The 25,059-nt window shown below is 34.0% G+C and overlaps 1 protein-coding gene across 4 annotated transcripts in view; it reads left to right on the top strand.

Annotated features, from left to right (window-relative positions):
- Positions 1-21,618, top strand: part of rgl2 (ral guanine nucleotide dissociation stimulator-like 2) — a 58,587-nt gene extending 36,969 nt beyond the window's left edge. For 3 of the 4 annotated variants that reach the window (XM_005158384.5, XM_017351361.3, XM_068214008.2), the window contains exons 12-20: positions 519-578; positions 2,977-3,063; positions 3,282-3,314; positions 4,799-4,920; positions 7,096-7,185; positions 10,133-10,226; positions 12,313-12,540; positions 12,723-12,837; positions 15,893-21,618. In XM_005158384.5, the coding sequence (XP_005158441.1) occupies positions 519-578; positions 2,977-3,063; positions 3,282-3,314; positions 4,799-4,920; positions 7,096-7,185; positions 10,133-10,226; positions 12,313-12,540; positions 12,723-12,837; positions 15,893-16,074 (1,011 nt within the window). In that variant the 3' untranslated portion in view covers positions 16,075-21,618. 4 annotated transcript variants of the gene reach the window in all.
- Positions 21,619-25,059: the final 3,441 nt, after the last annotated feature.

The following is a 25,059-nucleotide window of genomic DNA, read 5'->3' as shown; positions in this document are numbered from 1 at the left end:
AAACATTCAGACACACGAAGAACATGCAAACTCCATAAAGAAATGCCTACTGACCCAGCCAGGACTCGAACTAGGGACCTTCTTGCTTTGAGGCGACAGTGCTCATCACTGAGAGCATAGTATGTTTTTACCTGTGTTTTAATATAGCATGGAACAATAAATTATACATTCTACAGTAAGATGTGTACAGTATTTGAGCTGAAACTCCACAGACACATTCTAGGGACAAAAAAAAAAAACACAATTGTTGTCATTCTGCATACTGTCATCTTTTTTGTTGAACCCAAAAGGAGACAAGGACATTCAAAGATTCTAGTGACAATCAATGTCAAGATCCAGAAATGACAAAAATAATAATCTTCCTCCACTCCACTGAAGCTTTGAAAGCACATTCAGATCCCCAAACGGTCACAACATGCCAGATTTAAATGCATCACACGAAACCATTTTGCAAACACAGAATTATTTATGCCTCCATAGCACAAGTTTCCTGTAATAAAAGCACTTTCATTTTGCAGGAGGGGACTTCCAAATTTGCAAACCATGACACTAAAATCAACAACAGGAGATTTACTGGGGTAAGCTTTTTTTTATATATATACACACAGTTCACACACACACACACACAAACACACATACTCACACTCATGTGCACTTATATGCATATTAGGTTTCTTTTATCTTCATATAAAAGCGTTTGCTAAATGACGACATGTGAATTTAAAAATAATGTCATTTAAAATTATGTAATTTTTTCTGTATTCTGTAGATTGTCTTAGTCATGATTTTCCATTGACTTCTATTGTTTTTTTTATATTTATGAACCAAACAATATTTTTTCTCCAATAACCAAAACCTAATTCATTAATAAAAAAAGATAAAAAAATCTCAGGTTTTGCTATCGTCGTGGGGATGTTTGGTCTACAGTGCAAGATAAACCAGTGCAATTTTTTATTTTACAATAGCAAGGCTGTTATTTCAGTGTTTAAATATGACCGTAAAGCACATTTTAAAAATATCATAAAGTCATTTAAAGTTTTGTAGGGGCAATTTTTATAACTTATTAATTTAATCTGTGCCTTATGTCAACTAGTCATAATTGAATTTATTATACAGTATACAAATCATACAATTTTAAAACAAGACCTCATTATAGGACTGAAATATTGATGACAGATCGATTGCTTTTTGCCTTTGATATTACAGTTATATTCCATTTATTTCCACAAAATTCTACACACAATAACCCATTATTTTGATGGTTCATTTGAGTACTAGTAGACTGTCTGCTTAATATCTGCTAATACTGCTCCTTCAATAGACGTTTAACTGACTATAAGAAACTTTGAGTACATGTCAAGTTACACTAACCCTAACCCCAACGTAACAGTCTACTTATAATTTAATGAGAATCAGTTGCAATGTAACTTAAATTCATCAAACGGACCATCAAAATAAAGTGTGACCAAAAAAAAAAAAAGAAAAGAAAAAGCTGAAAAATCACATGTACATCAGTATTCACAGCCTTTGCTCAATACTTTGTTGATGCACCTTTGGCAGCAATTACAGCCTCAAGTCTTTTTAAATATGATGCCACAAGCTTGGCACAACTGTCTTTGGGAATTTTTGCCCATTCCTCTTTGCAGTACCTCTCAAGCTCTATCAGGTTGGATGGAAAGCAATTGTGTACAGCCATTTCAGAACTCTCAAGAGATGTTCAATAGGATTTAGGTCTGGGTTCTGGTTGTTGTGAAGCCACCCCATTGATATTTTGGTGGTGTGCTTTAGGTTATTGTCCTGCTGGAAGATGAACCGTCACCCCAGTCTGAGGTCAAGGGCACTCTGAAGCAGGTTTTCAATCAGGATGTCTCTGTACATTACTGCATTCATCTTTCCCTCTATCCTGACTAGTCTTCCATTTCCTGCTTCTGAAAATCACTGTAGGGATGGCATAAGCCTGGTGATGAGCGGTGCCTGGTTTTTCTAAATGTAACACCTGACATTCACTCCAAAGAGTTCAATTTCAGTCTCATCAGACCAGAGAATTTAGTTTCTTATGGTCTGAGAGTCCTTCAGATGCCTTTTGGGAAATTTCAGGCGTGGAGTGGCTTCAGTCTGGCTACTCTACCAAACAGGCCTGATTGGTGGATTGATGCACAGATGCTTGTCCTTCTGTAAGGTTCTCCTCTCTCCACAAAAGAACACTAGAGCTCAGACAGGTTGACCATCGGTAAAATAATTTTGGTAAAATAATCAAAATCTAGAGGCCTTTGACTTTCATATTAGCCACCAAATGACCAACTAGAAATCAAGTTATTATTTGTTGTTCCTAAAACTTAGATGGGTGACAAGACTTTTGTCAGGTAGTGAATGCAAAATCTTTACAACAAAAACTGATATTTCATACTTTGCCTAAAACCATCAGGCATTCTACACATTTCCTAGGCATTCTACACAATCCGCTTGTTAAGTGTAACGTCACGCGAAGTGGCTTCCGGGTCCAAGCACTCTATTCAACTGAATGGGGAGACTCATGAAATGGTAATAATAAACGTTTACAAAGCGATTTAAGGCTTTCGAAAATCACGATCGCAGTATATATGTCCATGCCTAATATCCAATGGCCAGAAAGTGATTAATTTTTTTATAAATTGTTAAATTTTTGGTATTTGTTATGCAGCAAGCCCAGAGATTGTTGTGTACACTATGATTTTATATAAAATTAACTTTAATGTGTGATGGGAATAAAACGTGATCATAAATGAATGATTTCTCCACTCAAATGAGTGGCGGCTTGGACCCGAAAACAGTATTACATACGTCAAACACGTCACCACTGAACAAGCGGATACTGTGATTTAAAACATTGCCGGTAACATATTTAATGCATGTAATTGTTATTATCACAGTGTGTGATGTATTATATCATCTTTGATGTACTGAAGTGCGTTTCTGAATAGTGTATTTCTTTTGCAGTCGTGCGCTCAAGGCACTGTACCATACCTGGGCATATTCCTCAGAGATCTCACCATGCTGGACACTGCAGTCAAAGACAGACTAGAGGTGAGGTTCAGTTCCCGCTCCGCCATCAAACAGAACTGAAAAAAGAGACCAAAAACACAGTATCAACACATCAAACTGTGAAGTATAAAAATAGCTGTGGTTTCACTATGGTCAAAGCTCAGCTGGGAAAAAAAGAGATGTGTCTAAACTGATGTGACTAAACTCAGTCATATTTGCACTTGTCAAAGTGTAACCACAATTAATTTTGTCTCTTACAGAATGGCTTCATCAACTTCGATAAACGACGACGGGTGAGTTTATGAAGAACAAACTTAAGCGTCATTTATATAAAGGGATAATTCAACCATAAAAATAAAAATCAGCTGTTAATTAGCTCATTATATGGCCAACAAAGATGTAGGAGACATGTAGGAGATTATTCTTGGTGGGTAACACAATACAAGTGAATAGTATATACAAGTAAGCAAACATACAGGTAAAACAATGGCGTATGACGATATATTGTGGTCTTTTTAAGTGAAGTGATTAGCCTGTGTAAGAAACTCAACATTTTACCAAAATAATAGTCAAGCCCGTCGGCGCAATAGCCTAGGGCAGGGGTCGGGAACATTTTTTTTAGCAAAGAGCCATTTCTAATTTTTTTGGCAATATGCATTTTTTAAAGAGCCATTCGAGGTGTGTGTGTGTGTGTATATACATATATTTAAATATATTTAAATATATTTAAATATATATATATATATATATATATATATATATATATATATATATATATATATATATATATATATATATATATATATATATATATATATATATATATACACACATATATATATATATATATATATATATATATATATATATATATATATATATATATATATATATATATATATATACACGTGTGTGTGTGTGTGTATTTATTTATGTATATATGTATGTGTGTGTGTGTGTGTGTGTGTGTGTGCATGTATGTATTTATATATGTGTGTAAGCATGTATGTATTATATATATATATATATATATATATATATATATATATATATATATATATATATATATATATATATATATATATATATTTATTATTATTTTTTTATTCACAGTTAAAGCCAGAATTATTAGCTCCCCTTTCAATTTTTTTTTAGAAATTTTTTAATTAATAGCGCATTTAAGCGATATATTTTTTCAATAGTTGATGTAAAATCAAATGTAAATCTCTGAATATGTGAAAATAAAATATTTTAATGACATTAATTCTCTATGGTTACAACTGAGTTAGTTACAAGTAACTGTATAAAGAGATTAAACACGTAATGATAAAAACATATGATATTAATTGTACCCAGCTTAAATGTCAAATAAAGTTACCTAAGAAAGAGAGAGGGAAAGAGAGATAAAGATCAGTAAGGCCTCAAAGAGAGTCTGATAACAGTAGAGTCAGAGAAGATAGCCTCCAGAGCAGGAGAGGAGCAGAGCAGCTAAAGAGACAAAAGCAAAGTTTACCACATATTTTGTATCTTTCTTGACCATGTGACCAAATCCTAATTACTCAGACATTCAAACTGACCAATCAACATGTGACATCATTATAAACCCGCAAAGTCCACACACCAGGCCCTGATCTAATCAGTATCTGCCTTTGGAATCTGTATGGACCTTCTTGGTGAAAAAGACACGTTTTGCCATATAAGCAAATTATTTACCTATGATAATTTGCATTCTTACAATAGTTTCAAAAGTATTAACATGACATTCTCTTGATTTCAGGAGTTCGAAGTCATCGCTCAAATACGCCTCCTACAGTCCTCATGTAAAAACAGCATTTTTCGAACCGACGAAACATTCATTCATTGGTATCACAGTGTGCCCACTCTACGTGAAGAGGAAAGGTTAGTCTCTTCTGATGCATTTTGATTGGCTACATGAGCCTGTTTAAACTTGGTTACTTTATGCATTTTCTCTGATTGGATCGATATCTGTTTGTGCAAACAGCTCCATATACATTTGGTAACATAAACATGTGTTCAATAATTGAGATCTTCAAATCCTGCGCTATATGCAAGTTTAACTAGGTTACTTTAGGTCAGATACAACACATTTAATTCAATTACTATCATATTTTGCAGGAACACAAAATATCTTATTTGGCATATTAATTATTTTGTATGTGGGCCATTCTTTAACCACGGGCATGTTTAGTCTTGTGAAGTTGAGTAAAAAACACTTGTTCAAAATGAACGTAACACAGCCTCATAAGTTTAAACAGTTTGTTTAGTTTTAAGATCTGTGAGAGGACAAACTTAGATAAGAAAAGAAACATTTTTACCATTGTGAACTGAACAAATGTCAATTCCACCACATCTCAATATACAGCTTATTTCAAAATGAGATAAATTGTGGCATACAAACATTGCCTAAGATCATTTTTGTATCTAGTTTAACCAATCTTTACACAATATATATAATAATTATACATTTGTCAATGAAATAAATTAGTTGTATGCTGAATTGTACACCTGTCACTCTCTAAAATGTATTATTAATTTGGTTAAGAGCTTATTAGAAAATAAATACACTGAATTTGTATATTAAATAGAGAGAGAACTTATACATTGTGAGTACATTTTTAATGTGTGATGAGAACTTAAGAAATATATTTTTTAAAATGTGTGTGGTGATGGAAATGGCAGTGGTGGAAATGACATTTCAACAGTTTATTGTAAAAAAATTTAAAATAGCTTCACCGATTAGCTTTGAAGTGATACTAGCCTTTCATATATACAAAACACTCTTATTCACCTTAATTTTGTTTGGTTTTTAAAAACATCTTTGAAAGTACAACTTGTTTGGAAATGACGTAGAATGAATGTATTTCCTTATCAAGCAATATTTACCTTGACTTTTCTTTTAGTGTTGTTGGTAATATAAATTCCCTCCATCTTGAAAATGTTCTCAGATGGCACTATTCATTTTCATAAACACCACCTAATTAATCTTTCATACAAACTTTTTAGAGTGATGTTACAGTGTTGTGGTGGAAATGACACTGATTCTGTGCGACAGCTACATTTTGTATAAACAATAAAATTGATAACAGTCTCACATTAATGACTATGAAATATTTAAGAAATTTCACTAGTGCTTAATTAAGATACATTAATAAACACCAGATAAATATTTAAAAATGTTATTTTCATTGTTGAAGTTTAAAACTCTGGGTGTGCGACAAGGTGAAAATAGGGATTTTGAAACCTAAAAGAAGGTTGAATAATATGAAAACAATTTAATAGAAAGGTAGTACATTTTTGTAAAATGAGGTTTTGTTGTTAGTTTGATAAAGAAAGAGGAATTTGAACAAAATGATATATATTTTTAGATATATGATCAAAGGACATAAACGTGCGCGCAGTTGAAGAATTACCCATGCAGACTATAGTAGGCTTATAATAGTACGTCCAGTAAAACATCAACGCAAGTGCACAAGGTAGGTTCCGTGATCTTTTTAGGCTAAAAGAAATATCTATTTTTGTAATACAGATTTGTGCAAGACATCATTTAAAACTGTAAAAGCTTTACATTAAGTTGTGTATAACCTACTGTTTACAACATCCCACCTTTGTAAAGAAACAAAATGCTATATTTATATAGAGATAATGCTGCCATCCTTTATATTAATTCAACATTCTAATTTGATCATTTAACAATTAAAGACTGGTTAAAAACAGAATCCCACATGGTCATCTGCTGTTGCATTTGCACTGTTATATCTGACTATGTAATATAGCACACAACACGCTCTCGCATGTTTATTTTATTTTTTTTACATTTTGGGAGGAGTACGATTTGCATAAGTGGTTTTATCCACCAGATGCATTTAAAGTTTCGTCTGGAGTGCGTCCCAGAACACCCCCTGAAGTGCTTTGAGCAATCGTATTTATATTTGTTTCTTATGCATTTTGGAAAGCATTCACACATGCACTTTACATGATCAGATAGATAACCAATCAGAAAAAAACATGAAGTGACCAGCACTATATGACTAAGCCTTTTCATTATTTTAATAGCTACAAGCTGTCCAATCAGATTGAAGCACCAGGTGAGCCGAGTCCTGGCCGTGGCCTGAACCCTACAGTGATCATCACACAATGTCCAGAGTAAGAACGTCACAACCATACAGCACTAAATCTCTTGTTGTATTATTAATATTACTGTAATATTATTATGTCTCTGATTATGCTCAATCTCTTTTATTTCCTGCACAAATATAATTTTTTAACTAATTTGCACAAGGCAGTTTGCCCTAGATCTACTTTGACCGTCAAACACTCTAGTTATATAGGTCAGGCCTGGAAGAGTGTGTTGTTGAAATCACACTTGAAAACATTTGATCAATCCAACAACATTGTTACTGTTCATATCATAGTGTTTACAAGTGCCGAAGTAGAGCTGGATTTTTACATTTTTCATGTATTTTTTCCCAATTTAAACTTATTTAAGCTAACAAAATAATAAAAATGTTTGATTAAAAGAAGAAAGGGGAGAAAAGTAAATAAATAAACACCCAAATTCATATCTTAGGTAACAAATTTCACAAGGAAGAAGAGTTTAATTTTAATTTATCATCATTTAATCAAGCTACAAGCACAAATTCCTAAGACATTAAGTCTGAAATATGTATGAAAGAAACATTTTTAATAAAGCAATTATTATATTCATATTTTCAATAAATAGTTTATCTTTTGATATCAAAAGTAGTTCATCTGAATTAAACATACTGCATGCTAGAAATTAGTGGTGTAAAAAAGAAGAAGAAATAAATATAATTTATTCATTTATTTTCCTTCGGCATAGGCCCTTTATTTATCAGGGGTCACCACAGTGGAATGAACTGCCGACTATTCTGACACATTCACACACACACATACGCTACAACCAATTTAGTTCATTCAATTCACCTACTGTATAGTGCATGACTTTGGACAGTGGGGGTAACCGGAGCACCTGGAGGATGGGGAGAACATGCAAACTCCACACAGAAATGCCCACTGACCCAGCAGGACTCAAACAAGCAACCTTCTGACTGTGAGGCGACAGTGTTAACCACTAAGCCATTGTGCCACCTCAAAATAAATATTATGTCTTATAAAGTAAAGTCATACCTAAAGAAATATTTCCTAACTCACAAAAAGTTTTGTTCTGTTGGAATATTTAGGATTAAAGGATGTATTCATTCCCATCTCTTCAATATAAACTTATCAAGGGAAATGTTTATCAAATTGTACAAAATGTTAAGATTTTTTACTGCACATACTGATGCTGTGGTTTAGCTTGAGGAGAAACTAGTCATATGCTAAGCCTTAAATGAAAATAGCTCTCATATAATAATTATTTATTATACAGCTGAAGGCAGAATGATTAGCCCTCCAGTGAAATGTTTATTTATTTTCATAGGTGATGCTTATCAGATCAAGGACATTTTCACAATATTTTCTATTATATTTTTTCTTAAGTAGGATGTCATATTTCTTTTATGCTGGGTAGAATAAATGCTGTTTTTAATCATTTTTAGGGTCAATATTATAAAGACGCCACTGCTTTGAATATTTTCCATGTTTTAGTTTTGAAATAAGTTTATTTCACTCCATCGGCAGATTATTTAGCTTGTTAAAAGGAAAAACTCTTTTCATTTTGACATTATTTCTAAAAACAAAATACTTTTTACTTGTCTAAAACTGCTTCATGCTTTAACAATTTTTAGACATTTAGACTAAAAACAAGATTATTTATTTCACAAGGAAGCCTATTTTTATTTTTATTTTGGGTGAAATAAAAAAAAGTTTTTAATCCTTTTCAATATTCAATATTGAAAATATTGAAAATTAATATAGAGATATATATTAATATTGAAATATTGAAAATTAATATGGAGTCAATATTATTAGACTCCTTACATTTATATAGCGCTTTTCTTCACACTCAAAGTGCTTTTTACATTTTTTGGGGGGAATTTCCCCATCCACCACCAATGTCCAGCACTCACATTGAATGATGAAGCCAATTATCATATGGGGATGGTTAGGAGGCCATAATGGACAGATTTGTCTGCAATGCCAGGGTTGAACATCTACTCTTTTTCGAAGAACATCCAGGGATTTATATCGACCACAGAGAGTCAGGACCTCGGTTTAACATCTCATCTCACTGAGCAGTATAGAGCCCCTTTCTATATACTGGGGTGTTAGGACCCAAACAGACTGCAAGTTGAGCACTCCCTGCTGGTTTCACTAACACCACATCTGGCAGCAACCTAGCTTTCCCATGTGGTCTCCCATCCAGGTACTGACCAGGTGCAGCTTCAGTGGGCACATCTTGCAGAGAGCTAGGTACCGACGTTTTTAAAGGAAAAACTAATTTAATTTTGACATATTATTTCTGAAAACAAGACTTGTTTAGAAAAATGCTTCTTGATTTACTCATTCTAAGATAATTACTAAAAAGAAGACAAAAACTCTTGTGATGAAGTATGAAAGACATTTTTTGCAGCTTAATAATAATCATCATCAATGTGATTTCAACCCAGCTCTCCTTTTTCTTGGCAAAAAAATAAATAAATAAATAAATAAAGAGTTGCAGCTGAAAAACAAAAAAGAAGATAATTTGAAAAATGTTCGATAGCCACTGCCTTCAAAAGCAGGAAAAAATACCACAAAAGTCAATTGCTGCCAGTTCCAACTTTATCAATATTATGATCGATATTTTCTGCAAAATTTATCTTAAGCTCATTTTTTTGTTCTATAAACTGTTTGAAATGACAGTGTTTCCTGTTGGCTATTTTGAGGATCAAGTTCAGTCTCCAACGGCGACACACAGATGTTTCTTTCATGAGCTTTTAAGCTTGAGCATGCTGCTCGCCTTCAATAAAACAAAGTTTTCCAGCAGCACAAAGACGCTCTTATCGTCTGTAGTTTAGCGTTTGGGACTTCAAAGTTATAGAGTTGTGTATTTACACTCTGAGTCACAGTCTATTCACAGGGAATCAGTGTCATATGCATCTGATAGCATATAGGGTTTGTAAAAGATTGTGTATTGTCCTGTTTTCAGCGCTCTCTCAGCTGTTGCCAATACGACAATGGATGCTGACGGCATATTTGACTTTCCATCTCCTGTCAATCAGCTGCTCTCCAAGCTTTGCAAGGTAAGAGCTTTATTTTGATTACAGCGCAGTAATGGCTCCGCTTTTAAAGTGTTATCAGCAAATTAGGAGAGATTTAATTTTTGAGTACCAATAAAAGATCTTTATTGTGGTTTTAAGTGTTTTTTTATTTTATTTTCAGTTGATCTACTGTACAATACAGTTTTATCTGTGTGCCCTTTATGCAGCTCTTTTACTGTATTTACAGTAGCAGATGGAGGTTTGGTTTAATTTAAACTGTTCAAAGGACAATTTCCTATGATTTGAATTCTTAGAAAATGGGTATTTTATAATAAATGAGCTATTATATTTAGATTAGTGTTATATAATAGACTTGCTGAATATTTTATTATTATAAATAATAGTCTTTTTTTCTCTATTAATCTAAAATGTAGATTTTTCTTTTGAATGTTTACATGCTTCCAACCATTAGTGTCATTACATTTATTCATTCATTCAATTTCTTTTCTGCTTAGTCCCTTTAATAATCTGGTGTCGCCACAGCAGAATTAACCGCCAACTTTCCAGCATATGTTTTACGCAGCAGATGCCCTTTCAGCTGCAATCCATCACTGGGAAACCCATGCACACTCATTCACACACATACATACACTATGGACAATTTAGCCCAATTCACCTGTACCGCATGTCTTTGGATGAGGGAAACCGGAGCACCCGGAGGAAACCCACGCAAACGCAGGGAGAACATGCAAACTCCACACAGAAACACCAACTGAACCGGCCGAGGCTCGAACCGGTGACCTTCTTGCTGTGAGGTGCCAGCACTACCTACTGCCCACTGCATTGCCAGAGTCATTTTATAGTATTTTTAAATTTTCTTTATAATTTAATTTATGAATTACAATATCGCAATACTACTTGGTATGGTGACACTTCAGCTGGTATAGTATCGTAAGATGAATTAATGGTATCGCGACAACCCTATACCATAGTAATTTGCCAGCGTTTGCTTTGCTTTGGCTTTTTCAGGGTTAATTATTGTGATCTCTTGATTGCAACAGAGAAATACTGGGAAATTTCTGTATACTGATGGTATTTCATGCCGTTCAGCCTTATAATCTTAAAATGTGAGCAAAATCACGTGTTTTGTCATCACTTTAGACATTACCCTAGAGAATCATTCAAACACTAGCTCTGAAGTGCAGAAAAAAGTAGTTCCTCTTACAAAAGGATTTTTGAGACTCTTCGTGTTTGATTTCTGTTTTTATACACGTTTATGCCAAGAAACTGTTGTATAAATGCAATATCACACTCGTAGCAGTGCGATACGGCTGTTATCATCACTGGTGGGACACTCAGGGCGCACTCACACTATGCTATCCAAACCGTGCCCAGGCCCGTTTCCCGGATCGTTTGAGTGCTCTGAAATGGGCTCAGGCGCGGTTCAGTTGGCCGGCCCTGGCCCGGTTGGAAGAGGTGTGCCAGAGTGCAGTTCACTTGGGCTCAGCCCGAAACTGAAGACGAGTTGTGACTTTTAAGGGACTGCTTTATATGTATTTATTAATCATACTTACTGTTCAATGAACACAAACTGTCATGGATTATTAAAGACGCAAACCCTTCACTGCACGTCAGATGCACCTTTAGCAAACCTCCTAATTGTTTATGTGCGTCAAAAGTGGCTGATCTATTGGCTGAAATATTTTGACTACGTGTCGCTGCATTCCAAATGACTAATGACGGTGCTGAGGAGGGGCGCTAAACTGAACAGCGCATCATCTATGACATAAGCGTGCTCAGGCGCGAATGCAATGTGAGTGCAGGCCGTCGGGGGAGAAGGGAGGAGGGACAATCGTGCTTCGGCCTGGTTCAAGGCAAATGTACATAGTGTGAGTACACCCTAAGGCACTCGGCCTGCAGCCTGAAGCCAATGTACACCTCCCACCAGTGCCGATATACAGCCACTGCTACACGTGTGAGATGGCTCATATATCAGGTTGGTGGACTGGTTATCTACTACATATAAACTACAGTAAAGGTCTTATTCTTTTATTAAAAATATGTTTATATAATATTCATTTGCGAGTGAACTAATACGGTCTTCATTTTCATAATAACTCTACTTCAGCATGTGAAATCCCCATCCGTTTCCTGTCTGGACGTTGATTCGTCACCGCCATCCAATGATTCCACGCCCTCAATCCTGACCACACCCACTACAGCTGTCAAATCACATCGCCGCTCTGTCTCCTGTGGCAACAACCCGACCAATAGCAAACCAGAGGCGGGGCCTGATATGAGAATCGTCAGGATACGGATGGATTTGCACGACGGCAACTTATACCGCAGCATTCTGGTAAACCAACAAACAACATCCATTAAAGAGAGCAAAAACTGCAGCACTTTAGGGCTTTAAATCTGCTGTATTTCACAGCAGCAGTCCAGGGTTACATCAGACAGTTTCATGTCCGCCCTTGTTCAATATGGATGCTGTCTCTCTTTGTTCTAATGTTTTTTTATTATTTTGTGCTGCCTCAGGTTACCAGTAATGATAAAACACCCACTGTAATCAGTTCTGCATTAGAGAAGCACAACCAGAACGCTCAAGAAGCCTCCAAATATGAGCTGATCCAGCTGCTGCCTGAGGGGAAAGGTGATGAGGACACATTTTTCATGCCATACAGTGATTTCTTTTTTTTTTGAATCACTTTCTAAAATGAGAAATGATCATCTGAAAGTGATGAGTGGGCATTGTGACATTATTAACTTAATAGTCAATATCAATCACATAGAGAATTTCAATCAAATTTGAGTATATTAGAGTATATTGGTGAAGAAATGCTGGCTGTTATTCAGCAAGGATACATTGAATTGATAAAAAGTGACAGTAAATACAATTATAATGTTAGAAAATGTTTTTAAAAATAAAGTTCAAGCTAATTTTCTTTTAAACTATTAATCGAAGAGTACGTCAAAAATCAGAATTGATAAGTTAACGATATTTAAGTTTAATTTTTAAAAGATATTAAAATTAAAATTTAATATCATAAAATACACTGCAAATAAATTACATTTAAAACTATTTAAACACGCATTAAAAAATCCTTTGCTGCTTTTTTAATCTACGTATTTAAAATGAGCTAAAACAACACAAATCTGGACTTTTTTTACTTAATTATTTTATGTTCAATCCACTTAAATGTGTTACGTTAACTTAATCGATTTGTGTTGGGACAACATGAATGAATCGTGTAGAACTCTGCAATATTTATTTCAATAATAATATTTCAATCGAATCTTGCTGATATATTTATATTTAATTAAACTATATAAAAAATGTTTATTAAATGTGTCCAAGTTACATTAAATATAGATATATCAGTACGATTGTTTTGACATATTAAGTCTGATGCTCAATAAAGCTCCCAAATTGTTCAAATTAAACTATAATTCAAAAATAATTAAAACTAAATGATTTAAAACTAATAGTAAAATGTAACTATAACCACATTTTAACTCATATATTACTCATATATTAATATTAATAATAATAATAATAACAATAATGGCACCTTACATTTATACAGCGCTTTTCTGGCCTTTCAAAGCGCTTTATACATTTTTTGAGGGGGGAATCTCCTCATCCACCACTAGTGTGCAGCATTCTCCTGGATGTCACAATGGCAGCCATAATGTGCCAGACTACACACCACACACCAGCTGATTGGTGGAGAAGAGACCAAGTGATGAAGCCAATTATAATTTGAAGGTGATTAGGAGGCCTTGATGGACAGAGTCCAGTGGGCAAATTTGGCCAGGGGTTAGACCGCTACTATTTTTCGAAGGACTTTGTGAGATTTTTAACGACCACAGAAAGTCAGCACCTCGGTTTAACATCTCATCCAAAAGACAGCACTCACTGAGCAGCAAAGAGTCCTCGTCACTATACTGGGGCATTTGGGCCCACACAGACTGCCGGTTAAGTGCCCCCTGCTGCGCTAACTAGCACAACTTCTAGCAGCAACCTAGCGTTCCCATGTGGTCTCCTATTCACATACTGACTGTGCGCAGCCCTGCTTATTTTCAGTGGGTGACCATGTAAGAATTGCAGAGAGCTAGCTCGCTAGGATAATAATAATAATAATTTAATAATAAGTAATTTAATTATTAATTTTAAGTTATTTAATGATTCAACTATATAATATTTTAATATTTAACTAAACTAAATGAGCATAAGACTAATATATATATATACATATATATATATATATATATATATATATATATATATATATATATATATAAACAAATACCGATATATTTATATTTAATTTAATTTGTATACATTTAATATCAAGTTACTATAAAATTTTAGTTACAATATAGTTTTAATTGTTATATTTTAATTGTACTTAATTAAAAGTTATTTAATTATAATTTAATGTCATTTATTTATTCAACTATAATATTTTAATATAATATATAAAACACAATATTACTTTATTTTTAATCAAATAATTGCAGCCTTAATAACCTCAAATTGTTCAAAATATAGTTAAATAATTAAATAACATTAAATTATAATTAAACAACTTAATTCTTCATAACAAAATTATAACACTATATTGTAACTATAACTGTATAGTAACTATGTATAAAATGTACACAAATTATAGTTACAGTTACTTACATCTATAGTTGTTAAGTGTAACTATAATTTGTATATAATTAATATTAATTATAATTTATTTTAATGTTATTTACTTACTCACCAATTTAATATTTTAAAATTTAACTCGACTTGTGTTTATGACCATTTTGGGAGCATTAATGAGCATAAGACTTAATATTTCAAATAAATCTTACTGATATATTTATATTTAATTTAATTTGGGTACATTTAATACATAGTAACTATATAGTTTTATTTACAATATAGCATTGTGTTATAATTTTGTTTGAATTAAGTTATTCAGTTTTAATTTCATGTTATTTAATTATTCTACTATATAATATTTTAATATAACATATGGTCCCACTTTATATTAAGTGTCCTTAACTAATATGTACTTACACAGAAATTAATAATTTGTTACAGTGTATTAATTGTGTAAATACATGTATTTACTGTGTACTTATGCTTAATTAAATACCTGTATGTAATTACATCTGTAATTAACTTCTGTAAGTAAATACACTGTTGACCCTCCCTTACACCTTAACACACCCTTAAACCTACCCATACCACCAAACATGTCCATAACCCTACCCCCTATCCCAACTCACGAGCATCACAAGTGTTCTCAAATACATTATGAACACAGTAAGTACGATGTATTTATTTTTTGATGCAAGCACATAGATGTTAAGGACACTTAATATAAAGTGGGACCTCATATATAAATTAAAATATTATTTTTTTACAGTTTTTAATCAAATAACTGCAGCCTTAGTAAGCATAAGAAAAAATACAAAAACAAAAAAAAATACCAAAAATGTTTTCTGATTATTTTTATACAAATTATAATATAAATATAGATTTTTTTGCATTAATTATGTTTAAATGCATTGCTTATTTAATATAAGTTCATGTATCTAAAATATATATTTTAAGAAATATATACATTTTAACAATCTTTTAACTGCTTAAACAAAATTGTTAACACTTGTGTGACCTTTTCTGTTGGGTTTCATTTCTTCCTCTGCAGAGTTAATAATACCTCCAACAGGAAACGTCTTCTACGCCATGTCTTCAGCCAGTGTGGACTTCCTGTTGCGGAGACGAGGAGGAAACACACCGACAGGTTCTCCAAATCTCGGCAATGAAACCAGCGCGACCTTCCCTCGAATCAAAGCCAAGGGCAGGAGACTAGTGCGCACGCTGTTTTAACACAAAAACAGGACATTCAAGGCCACAGAAAAGACATCAAATATGTCATTCAGAGCCCTGAGACAAAAACGGTGTACAATTGACCCAAATATAGTCCCAACATTAGTAATTTGAGTGAAAGCTTGGTTTTAATGGCTCTAAGATGTTAGTTACTGCTAAATGTTGCACTATTTTTGCATTTCATAAATCCATAATGAATTTCAAGTACCTTTTAGCTGATGTCAGCATTTCCAGGACTCCCCCGTCTACCTCTAAAGCTGAAGTCCATTGGTTACAGATTATTGGTCACAGAACTGCATTAATAAGGCAAGACACTGCAGGTGAATAGGGTCAAAAAATTAACATTTAAATTCATTAAAGAGCCCATATTATGGGTTTTGGAAAATGCCCTTCCATGTAGTTTATAACACAGCTCTAAGTGAAGTGAAGTATCCAGCTAAGGCTTAAATCTGTTAGTGTACAGTGTTTAAAACGGTTGATTCATCTATAAAAGAGCCGACTCATAGTGCTTCAAACGAGTCGCCTTGATACCGAGTCATTAGGTGTTTCGCCATGACGTACTAACGAAACCAAGTTATTCACGTGCACGAGCAAACCCAGGAGATTTGAAACCTGCGTCCCCGCCCTCTAACACAGAAACCCAGACACACACACCCACAAACACACACACACAAACATGCCGGTCGATTGAAGTCACACTGCAGATCGATATTATTGAGTCTCTACCCAAAGATGAAACCTCAGCATTATAGCCAAGCAGTTGGAAACTACTGGAAACTACATGCTAAAAAGAATACTTCATCGGCGTTTGTTAAAGGAAGGATCAGTAAAGAGTAACATGTCAGTATGGGTTTCTTCCTCCATTTCTCAAGTGTAAGTACGTGCGATTAAAGTTGCTTCGTTTACTCTAGCTTGCAAATGTATTTAGTTGTGATTTGTTACTTGTAACCGTGTGTACTGTATCAGGTTAACTGGCTTTATTCTCATATCGCGTGCAAAGCCACGTTAAAAACGCGACGCGTGCTGCTTTGTTTACGGAGCTCGATGGAGGAGGGTAGTGTGTGTGTGCGTGTGTGTGCGCGCGCTGTCGTCCGGAGGTGTGTGTGTGTGTATGCGCGCGCGTTGTCGTCCGGCGGAGGGTTAAGTGTGTGTGTGTGTGTGTGCGCGCAAGGACGAGGGCAATATGTGTGTGTGTGTCTGTGAAAAGAGCAGAGTGAGACAAGCTAGAAGATCTCAACTGTTTTTGGAGTTTTTGCTCAATAAAATAGTTAGTTGTCGGTATTTTCAAGTCCATCGTCTGTATTTACATTGACCCACTGGCAGCTAAAATCCACGCCTACACTATCGAGCGAGTATGAACTGTGATTACTTTTATATTGCTGATTAGCTGTTGTGCATTTCACTCTCTCACTGAAGGGAGTCGACCAATCGCAACAGACTGTCATCGGTCCAATCAGTGCAGATTAGCTTCGCGCTAAGGAGGGGTTTGGGAACAATTGAATCACTGGACGATTCATACGGGAGTCGCTGGGATAATTAGGTAATAATAAATGCAGATTATAAGACCATGAAAGTGTTTTTTGACCTTGCATGCATATTAGACTGTTGTTGGAGACCCTTACAACCAGGATATGACCCTATTTCAATGTTTAATATGGGCTCTTTAAATATGGGCTGATTTGCAAACATTTCTTAGGGGGGCTATTAATTCACTTCGACTATATATACTTAATATTCAATTTCAGTTGGAAATGCATCATAATGCTAATCAATTGAAAATATGTCATAAATACTTACATGATAAAAGTCTGCAGCAACTCTTCTGGTTCACAGGACTTTAACAGTGTATTTGCCTGCAGTGTCTGGCCTTAATGAGCACCAAACAGAGACAGAGCAGCTACACTCAACACTCACAGAAGGTACTCTTACACCTGTGGAACATTTCAAACACTGAGCTGCTCTGAGTGGGCAGAAAGATACTGAAAAACACTGCCGCTCGCCAGTGTCCTCACCAAGTATGCAAACTCATGCGCTTTCTCTTTAAACTTATAAACAGGATTAATTATGCTCATGCTAACGTCTGAGGCTCTTTTCTAAAACCTAATTAAGCATACTAATTGAAACAGACCCTCCAACACGGTCAACTCTTAAATTAGACCCAAAAATAACAATAACAAAAAAAATCAGCTCACCATTTAATCAGCCAATTAGGCTAAAAAAAGCAGACATGAGAGGGCGAGATAATCATACAACCTAAAATTCCAAGCAGTTTCTGTGTGGGGAGCACCTATAATGCCTTAAAGTGCTTTCTATGTAGGTAGCTTTACTAGGTTTTGGGACAGAGCCAACAGTGTGTTGAACTGCAGGTCTACTGGCAATTTTTCAAAACCAAATAGACTCCTTTAAAAAAAACTGCAACAAAGCTGTGCCTGTAACATTATTTTTGTACTGATAAAAGCTAGTAATGCTTGAATGGTCAAGCTGGTACCCTGATGAACCTTGCGCTCTGGTGTGCCGTTGATGTCTCTGGGAGAACAGAGGCACACCAGAGCTCACAGCAAGGAAGAGGGGTTTACTGTTCATTTCAGCGTGTTCGGAATAGCACACTACCCCAGCTAGCAAAACAGGTTGCTGAATGCTTTGCTAACCTTGACCTTAAAGGGATAGTTCACTCCAAAATGTTAATTTACTCACTATTTACTCATCCTTAAGTGGTTCCTTTGTTCTATTGAACGTTAAAGAAGCTAGAGCAGGGAAAATAAGTATTGATTACGTCACCATTTTCAGAAAACGTATTTCTTAAGGTGACAGTGACTTGAAACTTTCCCTGGATGTTGGTAACAACCAAAAAAATCCATATAGGCAAAAAATAAATCTATTTTGTTTACAAACTTAGTTATGCGTTATAAAATGAACCACTCAGTTCAAAAGTATTGAACACATGAAGGAAGGGAGGTTAGGAAAGGCAGTGAAAGCCCAGACAGCAGCTGAAGTCTCACTATTATTCAGCAACCCTCTGAATATTAGCTGCTTCAGTCCAACATCTACCATTAGCAGAATGAAGATGAAACCTGGGTGGTTGTTTCAGCAAGACAATAATCTAAAACACAGCCAAGGAAACTATCTAATGCTTTCAGAGAAAGAAAATCCAGCTGTAAAATAGCCCAGCCAATCACCTGACTTGAATCCAATGTGAAATGCCAATTAAAGATCAGATTTGATAGACGAGAAAGAAAGAAAGAAAGAAAGAAAGGAAGGTTTGGAGGTAAAAGGTCAGCAAATGATGACAGAATTTTTAGTTTTGTAACTATCCCTTTGTCATAAAATTATTATTTGTGTATACATCCAGTTTTAACATTCATTTCAACCAAAAATGAAGTTTACTTGCATTTAAGTTTCTTTCTTTTGAGGATCTTCTTAAATTTTGAGGAATGTTGGAAACCGGTAGACATAATTTTTAAAATGCTATAGAGTGCAAATGCAAACAGGCTTCCAACATCCTTCAAAATATCTTCTTTATGTTCAACAGAAAACCTTGATTTGGAGAGATTTGGCTCTGAGACGAGCAAATAATGGCAGAACTTTGATTTTAGGGATCTATTTTATCATTTTGCAACTATTATGGCAATATTGTTTTTGAACATTTTCCAAGCAAATGTTTTAAAAATGAACATCTAAAATATTTCCAGGAACCATTCCATGAATATTCTGAGAACATTATGGGGTGCAAAAGTCAGGTTTGAAAAGTAAAAACTCAATTCATTTTCTCCATAGTTAATTTAATTATTTAATACATTTTTTTAACTAGTGTCAGTACTGGCGTGAGCTCTGAGGTTGTTAAGTGATTGTGTCTGCTTTTGTTGAAGCCGTCACTTTACTTTAAATGATCTTATATCATAGCTGAAGAAAAACTACATTACCCATAATGCTGTTCAGAAAAAAAAAACTTTATCTCTGTCCACCATGTATATTTTGCATTGTCATCGCAATTTATAGTTCGTATAGATACAGTCATCTGTAATAAGACCTTGATGAAGTCCTTTTTAAATCTATAGCAAAACCAAAACAAAAGCAATCTCATGGCAATTCGTAACTTTGTGATTTAGTGGCCAATTCGTACAAATTCGTACAATTTATTTCATATAATTAATTACGATTTGCTCATCATCCAATGATGGATTTAGGGGTGGGGTTGGGTGCAACACCTCCTTTTTACAATTGTACATTTTCGTACGACTGAACTTGTGTGAATTAACTGACAAAACGTAAAATACTTACGTTTTCTTTTGAGATCAGGCTGAAAAGACACTTAACATTCAATTACTGGAGGGAATGTTTGTTCATAACTTTAGGCGAGCATTACCGCTTCACAATAAATAATCTTATTGTACTGGAGAAAAAAAAACTACATTACCCATAATGCTATACAGAAAAAAACACACCAATCAAAAGGAAATGTTCTCCATCCACCATGCATATTTTGCATTACCATTACAATATATAGTTTCTATAGATCCAGCAAACTTTAAATAACATGTCACCGGCATATTCCTACATTTTTAATTAAATTATTTCATTCGAATAGTCGTTGTTTAATTAATAATTTTCTAAAGCCAGTACATTCACAGTATTTTTGCGTAATATATACACTTCTTGCTTCAAATGAAAGTTTATACTGTTGTAGTTCTGATAGCTGGTTTGGTTGCCTTATAATAATGCCTTAATGAAGACGATTTATGAATCGGAAAAACCAACCTAATCTCATCCAATGACGGTTGGGATTCGGGGTGGCGTTGGGTGCCACGCCTCCTTTTTAAAATCGACTGTACTTGTACGAATTCACCACTAAACTAACAAAACGTAAAATACCAGAAAATTCCTACATTTTTAATTCAATTATTTTATTTGCATAGTAGTTGTTTAATTATTAATTAACTAAAGCCACAGAATTCACAGTATTTTTGCTTTATATATACACTTATTTGCTTCAAATCAAGGTTTATATTGTTGTAGTTGACATAGCTGGTTGGTTTGGTTGTCTTATAATAACGCCTTTTTTAAAATTCCTATTGGAAAAAAAACTGAACATTCAATTAAAGTTTGTTCATACCTTTAAGACTGCATTGCCATAACGTTCTGAGAATGTTCCCGGTTAGCTGGGCTCAAACTACACTCGCTAATGCTGCATATATTATCTGGCCATATGTATTTTTCAAAATGATAACTGGACGCAGGAAAACTGGAAAAATGTAGCATACTAATGTGAAAAAAAATGGTAATTCGACTTTAAAAGGAACAGTATGGGATGTGTGCAGCGAGTAAGGACTGTAGTAAGCTAGTGTCCTGTTCCGATCATAGCTTTATTTTTTTGTTTTTTTGGTCACTTGTGCCTTATTATCAGGTGCTCTTGTGTGATTGTTGTTCTGGTGTGTTGTGAAAAGCATGTTGCAGCTTCTGTCCTGTTCCGTCAGATCTGTATTCTGACACGTTTATGCACTACATACCTCCAGTTCTTGTAATAAACTTTAATTTTGATACAACTGACAGCTGTTAGACTTTATTCATGATTTTATTACCTTACATTTATGTCACATTCATGATTTCTGGATAAGGATTGGTAAAGTTTACAGAGACTGCACTCAAGAAAGGAACAAATAGGCAGCTTTATACTGACTTTAAAACATTTCATGATCTCAAAACTTTACAAAAATCTTAGTCTTAAAATGATGTTTTATGCAAAGCCGTTTTGGATGTTACTGTAAATCTTAATCAGTTGAGTATATAAATAGTCAGAAATGATTAATCTCATTATTATTTATTGTGTTTTTTGTATTATTTTTGCAGGAATAAAATTAAAACATTTTGAAATAGCTTTAATTATTAGAATTAAATAAACAAATTAATTAGAGATTACACATTTTAAGTAATCTTTAATAATATTAAAACTTCTAAAAAGTAATTAAAACCCTAAATTTTAAGTTTTAATACACTTTTAAAAATATTGGCAACAACATGGAAGGAATAAAAGCCTTATTTTCACAAGTCGCAGCAGCAAAATGACGAGCGACTGTTCATTTCAACGGAGAGTGAACGACGTCCAGTAGCCTACGCGGGTTGTTGCTAGATCAGATACAGCTACGGAAGTTAATGAAACTGATTTATTATTTATTAAATTTCCCATTTATTTCTATTTTATTAACATTTACCCCTACCCCAACCCTAAACCCAGCCGTCACAATAACGAAAAACAGGTGTTATACGGAATATTATTAATTTTATTTATTAAACTACCCAATAAATTGTAGTTTTTTTAACATCTACCCCTAAGCCAACCCTAAACCCAACCATCACAGTACTGTAAAAATCAAAGTTGTACCTAGTATTATTTATTAAATTACTCTATAAATTGTATTTTTTAGCATCTACCCCTACCCCAACCCTAAACCCAACCGTCACAGTACTGTAAAATTATGAATTATTGTTATACAGTGTCATAAAAAATGCTGCTATATTGATGTGTATATCGCACTTCCAGACGGCTGCATATCCTATCTAGACTTTACTGCCTACGCGAGTGTCAGGATTGTTTTGCTAGATCGGATACGATTGTGGCTGGAAGTTAACAAGAATTATTTATAATATTTATTAAAATTCCCATTAATTGTATTTTATTAACGTCTACCCCTACCCCAAATCTAAACCCAACCATCACAGTACTGTAATATCAGTTATTGTTATGCTGTATTGATGTGCATATCTGCAGCTGTATCCTATCTACTTTACCGAGCGACAGCAACCTTTATTGCCCAAGTGGGCATGTCGAGCAATTTGGCAAAGTTGAGAATCCTTCAACTTTATGCAAATAAAGAGCGACTTTCTTAAATGACTGCCAATAGGAGCACCAGTAGAGCTCACATGAGTATAGACAGCACTGTCAATTAAACAATAAAAGATCAAAATTAGCGTGAAAAAGACACTAATTTTTGCATTTTTGTTTTATTGCTGCAGCAATTACACATTTCACCTTGTTACACTCCACAATTGACATGTTGATAAAAAATTAATCAGTGCAAGAAAAAAAGTGTACCGTATATATACACATTTCTAAAGCAGTTCTTCAGAAGAACATTAAAGTAGATTTTTAGCTGAAGCTGTAGTCCTTCATCTTGAAGATTCATCTTGAACTTAAATCAATGCATTCATTCATCAAATCAACATAATCATCACTATGAGAGAAAAAAAACAAAAAATATATATAGGCAGAACTAAATGAATACCCAGGCCTCCAGAATATACATTAAGATCTTATGAAGAAAAATGATTAGCTGTGTAAGATACTGAACATTAAATTATAACATTATTACCACAGACTCAGTAAACAGTCCTCTTCATGATACTCTGGAGAGTGAACATCTTGTATAATTAAAGCTAATAATCTTCAGTTTCTTGCACAGACCGATAATTATGCTTCATAAAATTGTCAGGAGTCACATGTATAATTGTAGTTTTTCCTGTATTCTTTTTATTTTATTTATTTATTTTTTTTTGGAGTACAAAAGTGACTTGACTCACATTTTATGAAATCCCCAAGGACCACGCTTTCAGCTGAAAATATTCTTATTGATTTTAATACAAAAAAATAAAACCTACAGTGTATCTTAAATAGCCTGAGGTTGAACAAAATGCACAGTTCAGTAAACCCTCTTTTAAAAACGCAACAGAGCTGTATTAACATCAAATGTACCTGAAGTTATTAGACATAAAATAAACTGAAATCATTAATCATGAATTTACTCCCATAGACAGTGCCATGCAGAGACCCTTCAAGGGGAGGTGCTCAATGTAGAGCCGGGGGTCGGGAGGTGTGGGGGGTATGATCGCGAAATACAAAGAGAGGGAGGGTGGGGGTAGGGGTGCTTGATCGCGAAGTGAAGTGCCTCTAGAGTAAAACAAGTGAGTTAATCCCATTTTTTAATCAATTTAGCCAATCTCGATTTTTAGCTTAGCTTAGCATAAATCTATTAAATCATAACATAATCTATTAAATCGGATTAGACCATTAGCATCCTGCTTCAAAATGGCTTTCAAAAAAGAATTGATCATTTTGATATATTATGCAGCACCTAGCAGTCTCCTAGCTAGGTAACTAGGTAATACACTCAAAAAAAATGACTTTTGCTGCTTGTTTAAACTACTTATTTAAAAATGGGTTGAAACAACACAATTCTTCTGTGTTTTATGTGCAACCAACATTTGTTAAAACTATTAAGTTAACAATCTGTGTTGGGACAACATGAAGGAATTGTGTGGAACCCAGCTTTTTCATAGTGTAGGTAAACTACTGTAGATAATATATTTGCGCCTGCTGCAGGAACAATATGGAAGCAAAGTTACTCGATTATAACTTGATTATCACAATGGGAACTTTTTAATTTCTGTTAATCTTCTTGGTAGACATTGTAACTACAGAAGGATGAAGCTTAAAATAAAATTATCAAAACTCTTTAGTCATTTATGAGCATGATGCTAAAGCTATATGTTAATGAGCTATATATTAATAAATATCATGAACTAATAGAAATTACCATAGTATATATATACATATACTATAGTAATTACTATTAGTTCATGATAGTTATTAATGACACTACATTTTGAAGTGTAATTCAATCATAAAGACTTGTAAATATATATTACCTATTAAATTATCCAATTAATTGTATTTTTTTAATGCCTACTCCCACCTTAACCCTAAACCCTACAGTCACAGTGCTGTAAAAATATTAATTAATATTATATAGGGTCAATAAAAAATGCTGCTATATTAATGTGCATATCGCACTTCCAGACGGCTGCATATCTAATCTATACTTTACCCCATCAGAACCGGAGATCAGCTGAATTGATTCAAAAACTCTAGGGGAGTTGTAAAATGTCCAAAAACAAAAGTGGAGAGTTTTTAAAGGATTTTCATTTGTTCTGTGC

This window comes from Danio rerio, chromosome 16, assembly GCF_049306965.1.
Source record: "Danio rerio strain Tuebingen ecotype United States chromosome 16, GRCz12tu, whole genome shotgun sequence".
In the NCBI taxonomy this organism is placed as follows: domain Eukaryota; kingdom Metazoa; phylum Chordata; class Actinopteri; order Cypriniformes; family Danionidae; genus Danio; species Danio rerio.
The sequence above is the reverse complement of the archived record's forward strand: the minus strand, read 5'-3'. Positions and strand labels throughout refer to the sequence as shown.